The sequence below is a fragment of the Genypterus blacodes genome, unplaced genomic scaffold (assembly GCF_046128005.1).
Source record: "Genypterus blacodes isolate CSIRO-AG114 ecotype Tasmania unplaced genomic scaffold, CSIRO-AGI_Gbla_v1 ptg000076l_1, whole genome shotgun sequence".
In the NCBI taxonomy this organism is placed as follows: domain Eukaryota; kingdom Metazoa; phylum Chordata; class Actinopteri; order Ophidiiformes; family Ophidiidae; genus Genypterus; species Genypterus blacodes.
Window position 1 is genome coordinate 7,905,575 of NW_027466885.1, and position 12,648 is coordinate 7,918,222.

Genomic DNA, 12,648 nt, shown 5'->3' on the forward strand with positions numbered 1-12,648 from the left:
AGTAAGAGAGGCAGAGAGAGAGAGAGAGAGAGAGAGAGAAAGAGAGGCAGAGAGAGAGGCAGAGAGAGGCAGGAATGTCATGCTGTATTGCAAACTAACAAAAAAAAGCACCTGAAGAGAAATGAAGCCCGAGCCAGTTTATAGGCTATCATCTGATGGAAATATTCCCCCACCGGCTCCAGGTGCAAGCGAGGATAAAGGCAGTCTATCACCACAGACCCAGACAGCTAATGTAGCATAAAGAGCAGCTCCAAAATGTGCCCATGGTCATGGCAACCCATTCTTGTAAAAAGAGTCCCGCTTAATGAACTACAAGGCGCATTGAACGGCAAATAAATGGCGTTTTTTTTTTTTGCCGCGGCCAACAAACTTCTCAATGCATTACTAATAAGGTTAATTTGATGTGAGCCTAAAGTGTTTATCTGCTTTGGCACCGTCTCCTATTAGACAGGCGAAAAACAATCAGGCAACTCGGTTTCCGCCTGGAATGACACTGAGTGGAAGGCGAATGTCCAATTTACTCGTCAGGGTCCGAGACAATAAACAGGACACAATCAGGAATTACTCCATCATTTTTTATGCGCCGCAGCATAATTGACTTGTCGTGACCCTTGTTTTCCCGCTTTTGACATTCAGGGAAAATTATAAAAGACGAAACTATGCACACAAAGTGATACATATGAGCAGTATTGATGTGTTTACCTGGCTTCTTAAGTTATGTAGGCATTTTGTATAATGTATAAGCCTGGATGCCCCATTTCCCCCGAACTGATTACAATTACAAATTTAGCCGAGGCCAACGCAGCATATAATATCTATCTCGGGCCAAATGATAAACTTCCTTAATTAAAAATGGCAGACTTTGAGGCTGCTTTTGAATGAATTACAGCTGCGAGAGAGACGCTTCTGCTCGCTGCCTGTGTGCTATTCAGTCAAACAGACACAAGTTTAAACATGTCGGGTGCTTATAAGCTGCAGGCTGCTGGTAAATTCACCGGGACTGCTGTTGCATACAGTGGGGCCAAGATAAGCCTCATTTGAATAATTCCCATACACCCCCCCCTGCTTTATCTGAGAGTTTACCCATCGAGAAACGTGTGGCACTCAGGTTATCAAGTTGTGGGATAATGACGATGCAGCGCCGCAGTTGATCAATACCCAGCCGCGGGGCCAAGTGTTGAGTCTCGGTGCCGTTATTAATGACATCGCCTCAGACTCTTAAAATCTATGATAGGCTTTGCCTTTGCAGGGAGACTGACATTTTTTACATTGTTTTGTTGCAGTAAGGGAGCAGAGAGAGAGAGAAGCGAGGAGCCGAGCCACGCTGTGATGTTTTCCAGCGTAGTGGGGTTCAAGTGATTTGGATGAGCTTCCATTCTTTCGGCTGGTGGTCTTAATTCCCCCCAAAAAAACGTTCAGTGACTTCAGATTATTGCAGATCAGCAGTATCCTGTTACATGAGCGGAGCAAAGACCGTATTACCTGCTGCTCTTATGGGAGTGTGACAAGACTGTAGAAAGACCAGTGACATGACCAATCCATTTAAAGCACAAAAGGTATGAATAACTTAACTTAATTACACAACAAGCGTCCAAAATCAGAACCTAGACTCAGATTTGGCAACGTCCCCCCACCAAAGTTACACATCAGTTTCAAACTTTTTGAGCATCTTAACCTTCTTGGCAGAGGTAAATATTCTTTATCTTAGAAAGCCAGTAACATTATCACACTGTACAAACACACACACACACACACACACACAGAGAGAGGAGGGGGGGGGGGGACTTCTGCGAGCAAGAGAACCTGAAGATGGATATTGTCTGCTGGGTGCCAAGATTATTTTAGGGAGCCAGTGCGCCTGACTTTGCTCCCTTCGATCAGCTTTGTCATCCCGCGTGTGAGGGAGAGTACACTCACACGCACACACACACTCCAAAGGGATGAACGTGCACACAACACAACCTGACAGTCAACGCCTTCGCAGAAGTAATGAGCCTGTGTCGCCCTCCTCCTCTCCTCTAGATTCACTCTCTTCTCTTCTCATCTGTTGTAGAAACTGGAACCCCGGAGTGGGGAATGAGGGACTGTGCCACTCAGGCTCAGCTGATATACTGTAGTCTGATCACTGCAGAAGTGTTGCTGCATTTTTAATGCTCAACAGGGGGTTGTTGCTTTTTGTTTGTGAAAGTTTTAGAGGTTGTGCCAAGTAGAAGAGTGGGTGAAATCTGTGCTTTAATGCTTCAAAATGCTTCCGATTTGGACCAGCTGACAGCCCCTCAAAGTCTGTGGTGCGTTAACGTGCTTGTGTCCCTGCCTGTTCTGCTTACCTTGTTTTTCTGTTTCTTGACTTCAGCAGCTGCCCACAAGGATTCTGCAACGCAACGGAACAGGACGCATTGTTGGAACTCGGGCACGATGCCTCCTCTTCCCCCCTCGCCTCCCCCACCCATCGTGGCGCATTGGATGGCTGTTGGGTCGAACGAACGGAGGAAAGGAAGGGGAGGGGGTTCGTACGTTAACTCTTGCCGGATGCGGGGAAGGAGGAAGGGAGGGGAGGAAAGGAGGGGAGGAGTGGAGTGGGGGAGGGGGGAGGGGGGTGACGGACTCCTCAGTAGGCACCGGGCGAGACAGGCACGAGCAGCGGGGTGATGCGCTCGGAACGGCGCGGCGCTTGACGGCTTCTGAGAACAAATGAGACCAGGGTGACGAATCGCGTAAATCCGTTTGAGAACCCAAAGGGGGATATTTATTTTTTACGTACTGCAAAAGAAGAAAAAAAGAAAAGTAACGATTACTGCCGCGGAGATGATTGTTGCGTGGCGCGACGTGCTCGGGAAGGATCGCGTCTCCTGATAACGGGACGGAGGAGGACTTTATCAAGGGGTAAAAAGGCTTTTGGTGACATTTTAAAGAAGAAGATCGCAAAGGTGGAGCGATTAGGAAAGGGCTGATGACGGGACTATCAATCCTTTCAGTGCATCAAACGCACCAAAGGGTTTTGGAAACGTTTGGATGGAAATCGGGCGAGTGTTTAGAACTGTTTCTGGTTCTATATGAAACTGGTGATTAGTTGTTGCTACAATCCCTCCAAGGAATTTCACGTTTTTTTCCCTTTCAAGATAATTTTTTGTAAAACCGTGGAATACATTTATTTCTTGACGAATTTGACCCCCCCTCCCTCCTCCCTTCCCTAAATGGCTTTTATGGTTTTCAGAGAGCGCTTTCCCTGTGGTGCATCTCCACAAACTCTCGTCTCGATCGCTTCCCCTTCCAGTATTCCTTCATCTAAATGGAATTAGTTGAGCCTGAGGACGTTTGTGAAAGGAACAGACATGGTTTATGGACGAAGCTTCCTTCACGGTAAGTCCAAACCCGATTCCAGTCAAAGATTCCCAAACGGCTAGACTCGTTTTCTTTCACGAATCTTATAATGAATTGAAAAACACTGGAAAAACAGAACGGTTTTCTGTTCCAAAAAATGGAATTGTGAATGCAGATTTGATGGAATAAAAGCTGTGAGGTCACTGTGCTGCATCCTGCAAACAGCTTCAGGGTACCAAGGTCACACTGTGTAAATTCATGTTGGATTGGTGTTCATTTCAAATTTGTGTATTCATGTTTTGTAGTCGTACTTTGGAGAGATTTTGGTCATTTGTGTGTAACTGGCAGCTATTCACACAGAGTTGCTATTATATTATAAAACTCATAACTCATATCAGTCATAGCAAATTGGGATTTATGACTTAGAAGTGATATTGGGTTCAAAGTTGGTAGTAAAGTTGCGGTGGAGGCCACTAGGTTCTAGTGTTATTGTTTCCGACTCATCCTGCCTGACCGAAGTATCCATTTGTGATCATTGCTTGATGTTCTCTGGCCTTCATCGCTTGATTATCTGATGTATATGAAGAAATACTGAATTAGTAATGTGGTCCATGCTGACTCGAGCCTTTTGAAGATCGAACCAAGCGATCGATGCTCAGAATGGAGGGGAGGGGGGGGGGCGAGGAGGAGATGCACGCCACAGTGTTCCATCATAAATGTGTCATCTGTGTGTTTTTGCAGTTGTTGCAAGTCTTCTGATGCTTGGGTTGTCTGGGGCAACAAGGAAGGATACAGCAGGTACGCCATTTGATCACCAGTCACCACATCTGCGATGTCTCTTCTGCTCAGATCGCTGCTTCTTCTTGTCCTCCAAGCATTTTAACCTCTGACTCCCCCCTCCCTTCCCTCCCACCCCCCCCTTCCCCTACCTCCCCCCTCCCTTCACTGTATCAATGTTGTAGTGAAAAACAATTCCGGAGTGAAGCCTGCAGGTCAATGTGGAGCTTGGGTGAAAGAAGCAGACGGAGGGCTCTTCACTTCTCCCAATTATCCAAGCAAATACCCCCCAGACATCGAGTGTGTTTACATCCTTGAAGGTAAATATTCAGAGGAGATCTAGCTCTTTCTTTTCCTGGGGTGATGCTGGGAGGAGAGTGAGAGTAGAGGAGCTTAAAGAATGAAATACGATGTAACGGTGCAGCTGTTGTGAAATTAGTGAATGAGGGGCAATTTCTCTGTTATTATGTCACTCTGGGACATGATATTGGAGTAATCATAAGAGGTGACATTACTGAAATTAACATAAAAGTGTGTTCGGTGCATCCTTACTGACTGGATTGATGTGTTGCTGATGAAACAGGCCAGTGAAGGCCTCAAATCTAACTCCCTGTTTTGTGGCGGGTGGTAATTGTTTCCTTTATGTCCTACAGCACCCCCAAGGCAATGTATAGATCTGCATTTTGAAGAAAACTATTCAATCGAGTCCTCCTGGGAATGTAAATTTGACCACATCGAGGTTCGGGATGGACCTTTCAGCTTCTCCCCGATCCTGGGGCGCTACTGCGGCCAGCACACGCCGCCCGATATCAGGAGTAGCGGCCGATACCTGTGGATAAAATTTGTTACGGACGGCGAACTGGAAGCAGTGGGATTTTCAGCAAGTTACAACTTCACTCCAGGTAATTTCTCATCTTCTTCTGTTTGTTTGGCTGCTGCAGTGCTGTGACATTACCACGTCTCGCATCTTCCCTGTCTGAGCTCGTCCATGAGGCCTCCAGTTGAATAGCAAACACCGTGCAGTGGTGGAAACTCTGCCTCGTGGGAGCCTCTTGCAGTCTTTATCGATCGTCTGTCCACATCCCCTCCATCCCCTAATCTGGACTGTTGAACACAATTGTGGCAATTATGACTGCGTGTAAAACCACCTCTTCCTTAATTTCCCTTCACCCTCAGGCAAGAACCCATGAGGTTTCACGACAAAGAATTTGAGCATTACCATCATTTAATATTCCGCCGCCTGCACCTGCTCGGGTCAACAATGCTGTCAACTTTTTAGTATGTTTGAAGCTTGAAAGGCACAGTGCCAGGAAACATGAAAGCTATGCCAATTTGTCTCCACATTCACTGCACCTCCAGGGGAATTTTCCATCAGAAATTTGATGTTGTGTCATTGTTTATATGATGATTTCCTTTTTTTTAAGAGAGCGTCTCAATCTTTCATCTGCAAAAGGCATCCCAGTGGAAACAAAACTATGGAGAGGAAAAGAGGATTTATTAGTCTTTGTTTGCGCTATTACTGAGAAATGAAATGAAATGAAATGAAATGAAATGGAATTAAATGAAATGAAATGAAATTAAATTTGCAGTAAAGCGTTTAGCCCCTATGGAGAGAGTGGAATAGAACCTCATGCCAAGGATGTGGATTAAAAAGGGAATGATTTAAAAAGTACATTTACTGCCCTAAAAATGCCCAAACCAAGTACTTAAAATAAGAACAAAGATGTGTCGGAATGCGTCTGATTACTTCCTACCCTTATTGTCAGTCTGTGTCTGTAATGTTTGTGCGTTTTGTTCATCACTCATCACTCCTCAAACTTCCTCCTTCTCTCATTGAAATTGAAAAAGCTCTTTTGACAGGAAGTGTCTGTGGCAGATGATTTGCATAATCAAAGAAGATAAAAGTCTGAATTGAGTCAAGTTCATGCTCTGAAATCTGGTGCTTGGCTGTGTGAATAGCGTCTCGCATGTGGAGCCGCTCTGCTAAACCTGCTAATTCTCGCGGAATTCCAAAGGGACGCGGCGACAAAAGGCAACATGAATTACTTTCTCGTACTCCAATTCCTTCGTCACTCTGCGATCGGAGATAATTAGAAACGTAAAGCAAAAGAAGCTCTCCTGCTGATTCTGCCTGTGTCTTCTCACCGCCTAATGCGCGTGATGACTCAGTGCAGCAGTCAGTGAATGAAGAGACTGTGACTCAAATTCTGTTATCCGGCGATACTTTCAGGCACTTAAATGAGACGCGTGTGATCTTCAGACGGATCCATTCACATTTCCATCCGACAGCTGAATATGAAGACGTAAGACAGACATGCTTTTCTAATACACTGCTACAGATTCTCTCTGAACAGTAACTAAATGAACTCAGTTGCCCCAGCGACACAATTTGCAATTTATCTGTCAAAGAAATTACACCCAGATGCCTCATTCTTGGTCTCTTCCTGCACCGTTGAACTTTTTACAACCGCCTTCCCTCCTCTTCCGAGCTATATCTTCACTTGTTTTTAGGAAGGTAAGACAGCTGCTTGTGGGGTTTGGCACAACGTGTGTTTAAAACCCTGAGTGCTCAACCTACTAATTCAACTTTAAGGACATTTTCAGTGACGGGAGCCCCCCTGCACCTTATGGAGAGATTCTTAGAGGAAAGGTTGCCAGGTTGTGATGCGTCGTTAGCGAACATGTCGGCTCAAAGACCGGCTCTTTTCGGTCTACAAAATGTGTGAGTGTTGCATATCAATTTGGTAAATGTTCACACAAAAGATGCTTGTCCAGCTGGTTTGGGTGGAGAATCAGCCATGTGGATAAATGTTACTAATAATATAAAACATGAGTAGCTCTCGGACACTTTTATTTTGTCAAAGTAGCTCTCAGAGACAAAAAGGTTGGAGACCCCTGCTTTAGCTCCTAATGAATGTGTAGACCCAGAAACACCGGAGTCACAGCTCATCCAACCCAAAATATATATACAGTAACCAAACCTGTCCCCTATATGAACTTGCATGATTCATTGAGGAGGTAAGGAAGTGTCTGAGAAACGTCAAGATACAGGACATTGAACGCATCATTGCTATTATTGCTTGTTCTTGTTCATTGTGCTCGGAGTAGTTCTGAACTATTGCATCACCTAGATTCCTTAATTTCTGTGGGAGAGCTACAAATCAAATTGTTACATTGTTACATGTGTGTGAAAAGGTTTCGAAGCCTTAAGCCGCATGCTGTTATTCCAGTCTTCTCGGGGCACCCTGACCTCAGAACCTTGCGGACTTGCCGATTAAGTGGTGTTTTAGCAGCACGATACGGCGCCGGAGCAAATAAAAAGCTGTAGGTTCCTTCCTCTGATGGTTTGGATGTTTGAAGAGACGAGACCTGCTGCAAGGGGCACAAGCTGCTGTGCGGAGACTCGGGGTGTATTCTCTTGATCCAAACACTATTTGATTGCTGTTGTTTTGGTGGGAATAGTGGGATGATGTGAAAAATATATATACACTCGTGGCCTTGAGCTGTTGGAGGCATAATGAATCTCTTCAGTGGCTCTTTGGGGGAATTTAGAGATGATATCTGAAGACCTTTTGGTGATAACAGAGGGTTTGTGTTGTAAACATCAGATGTTTTTCATTTATTACTGGCAAACGCTTACTGTGGGGTGTGTTTGATGAGATTTTAAACTGGAAGCAATATTCAAAATAAATCATTGTGAATGAAATGATTAGTCAGCATCAACCATGTACTTGATGTCGTAAAGCCTCATACTTGACCAGCAGCAGCACTGCCATGTTTTCCTCATTAAGAATGCAGCACTTGACTAATGAAGCCATAATCCAGATGACACATTGATTGATCCAGTCACTTACAGGCCAACCCGAGCTCCAACTGGACTGAGAATCATTTTGGAATGAATTGACTCTAATGACATTTCAGATTATAGCAGGAAAAGGATATATGGGCCCATCATGGAAGAGGCCGGGCCATGAGATTGAACTTAGATGGGCTCAAATTGGAAAATGGAAAATTGAACCGAAGGGATCGACTCATCGCTCAGGGTGGGATCTGGCTGAGGAGTTCAGCTTCTGACCTGGAGTGTGTTTTACTCGCTCTCACTGTGGCGTTTAAGGACTTTTGGTATAAAAGGAAGGACGAACGAGCGATTTTAAGGGAAAAACAGTCGTTCGGATGCAGTTTTGCTGTGCACAGCCCACATTCTGCTTCTCATTGTTCTGCGGCCAGAAACTCATCAGGCATTTGTTTTCACGCAGGACCCAGAACAAAGGATTGACAGCTGATTTCTTTCTGTCAACACAAATCCGCTTTTGTACATCCGAACACGCCACTCATCCTCTGATTTCAGGAAAATGTAATTTCTCCCACATTATCCACCCAAAACCTGCATCCTGTATTCACATGTTCTGGAGAGGGTAACTCTCTTTCATTTTGCTGACAGGGTCCAAACACAGGGAGTCCGGTCACGCTCTGTTCCAACTCTCAGCGGGTGTGTTTCTCTGCTTATGGTTATGTTTTATTGCGATACATCAAATCCTCAAATCCCCTTTGTCGACGTGTAAAAAAAATTCGATCATAACTTGACAGACTGGGGAATTCTTTTACAACGATTTTCCGTCCTTGGCGCTGGTAGGGGGTCCGGATTCACGGGGTGGAGGGCGAGGAAGGTGAATGGAGGGAATTCGTAAGCAGAAACGGAGAGAAACCAGCAGAGGCGCCTTTGCCAATTTCCTCCAATGGGTTCAGTGAAGGACAGGAGTAGTTTGAAGGAGCCGGATTATGAGTCACTCCTCGGAAATCACAAAAGCAGAAGAAGACGGTCACCCTCTTAGTGCGTCACCCTTAGTAATGCTGGTTTTCATTAAGGCTCCCTACAGTGCCGGAGTCTGTTTTCTCGGGGACGTTTTCTCCCTGATGGTGTGACGCTCCTCACTCCTCACTCCTCACTCTGTCTTGTCTGTGCCACGTTGGAGCTCCGTCCCCTCCTGGATGGACATTAGCAGTGCGGGCACACCTCTCGCAGCTGTGGGGGAAGAGGTCAGTCACACCCTAACTCTTCCCCGCTCATCTCTTTGACTCTTTGTTTTCCACTAACACTGCCTCTCTTTTTCTCCCCTCCCCCCCTCTCTCTCTCTCCCTCCCCCCCTCCCTGCTCTCTCTCTCTGTTTATTCTTCATGTGTGTACACACACGTATCAATATTTTCCTGGCGATCAAACCAATATCGATTACTTACTTTAGCTGGCAAATTGCAGCTCTTTATTTACAATTCTGACTACTGCTGCCAGTGAGTAATCCTCACTGCGTGATGACCTCATTTATGGTGTCGTCTTGGAAACAGCTTTTTGGTACATGGGGATATAAAGTTCAGTAGAAAATTTGTTTCGGCTGCATCTATTCCTTTTAAAGATTTATTTGTTTTATTCTTTGAAAATGGTGAAACGCGCTCATAGTGCTTTTAACACCGGCGTACGACAAAGTGCTCCACAAAGCCTGGCATTCATACACACACACACACACACACTGGCTGGCAGGTGGAGCTGTCATGCGTGGTGCCGACTTGCTCGTTGGGATCAGTAAGAGGTTCGAGGACCTTTCTCAAGGACTTTAACGGGCAGTGAGGACTCACCTTTATCCTCCTCTAACCTTTTCCCTCAACTCTTGCTCCTCGCCGTCTCCGTCCTCTACGCTGTTGTGACGACGACAACGTCTCCGGCACAAAATGTTCACCTGCTTATCAGGCGGCGAGTCTTCACTCAGGGGACCAGTCAGGGTTTATCAGGCATGTGGGAACTTAAGTCACCATCCTTGCGGCTCGGCTGATATTTATCCACCCGCATCCTTCGGCTGTTTCGCCCTCTCCCAGCCAATTACCTCACAGATCAATCAGTGCCTCTGCCTGCCTCCTGCTTCCATCCTCTGTGGCAGTTTGTTAGCCAGGCCTGCTGTTCGTCTACAGATGCTGTGGGGGTCAGGGCGCTGCTCTGTTGTAGCTGGGAGTCTGCAGTAATGTAAATCATCATGCGAGTGTGAGTGTGTGTGTGGAGGATTTGTGATCTGGTCTGTGCTCAGTGTATGTTGAAATATGTGCATCTTCCTCCTGATGATGCTGTCTTGGCTGCTTTCCTGTTCATGCTACACACACACACACACACACACACACACAATATAACACTGGTCCATCCAGTTCCCCTGCTGGGTTTGCGACTCCGCAGTCATGATGCACACGGCATTTGCACTCAGATCTGCATGGGTTTCTGCATTAGCCTGCATGCATTAGCCGGGTTGTTTTGTTTTGGTTCTTGGCACTCTCTCTCTCTCCCTCTCCTCTAGGGAGAGAGATAGAGCCCGGGGCTCCTTCTTTCATTAGCCTATCGATGTCGTTGATCCTCGGCCGTCACGCTTGGAGCCCGACTCTCTCCATCATGCCGTAATAGGCAGCCACGAGATCCCGCTATGTTTTTATCTCCACAAACATTCAGCCCCTCGACTTGAGGAATTTGACAGAAATGTAAAAAGTTTCATTTGCTTTTTTTGAAATCGACAGAACAGAGCAGATTGGACTTCTATGCTTGATGAGTTTTGCTTTTGTGCTCATGGTGTCATCAGCGGGATTCTTCCACGGGGAGCTGGTGTCTTAACTTACAGGGAAAATAACAACAGATGCAAACATGAATGAGTCACCAATATGTCGAACTGAGAACAGAACTCGGCTAAGAGCAAAAGGTCTCGATCACTTTTACCATCAGGGGCCTCTAAAAGCTTTTGTTTTGCCATCCAGAAAGTGAGGTCATTGTTTGCCTTCATACAATGGAAAGGCAAGACAAAGGGCGGATTATCAAACGCAGAATCGGAGTTATCCTTGCATAACGGACGGAGCAATCGTGGATTAAAGCATACGGTCACAACAGTGCGTAATCCTCCCTCAGAGGAACTGACAGCAGAATGAGTTTGTGGCACATTCCATGAAATGAGAGTGGGGAATGAGTAACATACAGGAGCACCGGAATTTTCCTGCACGTTGTCGCAATTTCCGCCCCGTGATAAGTGGCATCTTGCCCATTGTAATTCTGATAATTGTGATAAGTGAAAATCCGGCATCAGTTAATCTCTCAAAAGCTCATTCATAACGAGGATGGCAGAGATCCCAGGAAGGCCCGGGATGAATTCTTACTCCGGAATATCTGCTGCCTTCTCCCAATGTGTGAAGGATCTCTAGTACACCCCGAGGATCCATAATGTGCACTCACATGCTGCTTAAAGGAATGGCCAGTTTCGGCTTAAATGCTTAGAGACATGTGCATGTGTGTATGTGTGTGTGTGTTATCATTTCAGTTCATTTGTAGCCATTTTACCCGATGTGTCAAGCTGACTTGGCTCGGAGTGCCTTCACTCATGAAAGCTGTACGCCGCCATCGGAATGACAATGTAACAAATATAAACATGTTTTTATCGAGGTGTGATTGTATTGGAAAGCAAACAGGCTTTTCCCACAAACACTCACAAACACACAAATACTCACGCACACACTCCATCTTCTCTAAGCTGAAATTGCGTATCCATCTGTGATTATTGAGGTGGCGAGTCGGGCGAGAGAGCGTTTGTATTTCCTCCACGGCCCAGTGACTGCGCACCAAAATGGGTCCAGCGAGTCAATTACTGCGTCTTCTCCTATTGGACAAACGAGCTGTTTTCTGGCAGATTGCGGTTGAGCGAGGACCCGGAAAAGTCATGTGTGTTCATCTCTCCTCCGCTCTCAAACAAACACTAAACAGCTTGCTGAACAACGCGGCCTCGCTGCCATTTCATTTTCCATTTGGCAAGCTTGATTAATCACACAACCCCTATACAATGCGACGCACATTGTCACCCCCGCCACCGCCACTACCACTGCCACCACCGCCGCCGCCGCTGGTCCTTATTATTCCCCCACGCATGAAAATGTATGGCGAAGGAAAGAGGACGCAGAAAGATACACTAAAAGAGAACAATGCTGCTATAATACTGCATAGAAGCAATATAGGTAAATGTAAATAAGAGCATCCGAGTTTACAAGGAAGACAGGAAAGATGGATCGGAAAGGAGGAAGAGGGGTCCAGGTGTTTTGGTGAGCGGTGGCCTTGCTGTGAGGAGGGCAATCTGAATATTAATCGAGGTGACACTAGCTTTTTCCCGCCATCATCATCATCATCATCATCATTATTAGGATCCTAATTGGCTACTACCTGTCACAAGTAATTCCACACAATATGACACACACACACACACACACAGGTTGCTTTTATATATAAAGAGCCGAAACAAATGCTGTGATGCGCTGAAGACATAACGCTCCGTAACTTTGCTTCCCTGCCACACATTTCACCCGACTCCAGTATTGAAATGAAGAATTGCTGACTTCATCTTCATTTCATGCATATAATTATTCCCTCTTAAATCAAATATTTGACAGGTTTCCGGATTCTTCCCTTCAGCACATTAATTAATTTCTTTTATTTGCTTTATGATGTGATTGCCTCTGAAATATGTTGTCGCAGCAGAGAGGAGAGAG

The 12,648-nt window shown here is 45.7% G+C and overlaps 1 protein-coding gene across 3 annotated transcripts in view; it reads left to right on the forward strand.

Moving 5' to 3' along the window:
- Nucleotides 1-2,625: 2,625 nt before the first annotated feature.
- neto1l (neuropilin (NRP) and tolloid (TLL)-like 1, like) overlaps nucleotides 2,626-12,648 on the forward strand; it is a 44,312-nt gene continuing 34,289 nt past the window's right edge. For all 3 annotated transcript variants that reach the window (XM_076157918.1, XM_076157917.1, XM_076157916.1), the window contains exons 1-4: nucleotides 2,626-3,360; nucleotides 4,063-4,119; nucleotides 4,284-4,418; nucleotides 4,752-5,000. In XM_076157918.1, the coding sequence (XP_076014033.1) occupies nucleotides 3,333-3,360; nucleotides 4,063-4,119; nucleotides 4,284-4,418; nucleotides 4,752-5,000 (469 nt within the window). In that variant the 5' untranslated portion in view covers nucleotides 2,626-3,332. The remainder of the gene's footprint in view (nucleotides 3,361-4,062; nucleotides 4,120-4,283; nucleotides 4,419-4,751; nucleotides 5,001-12,648) is intronic.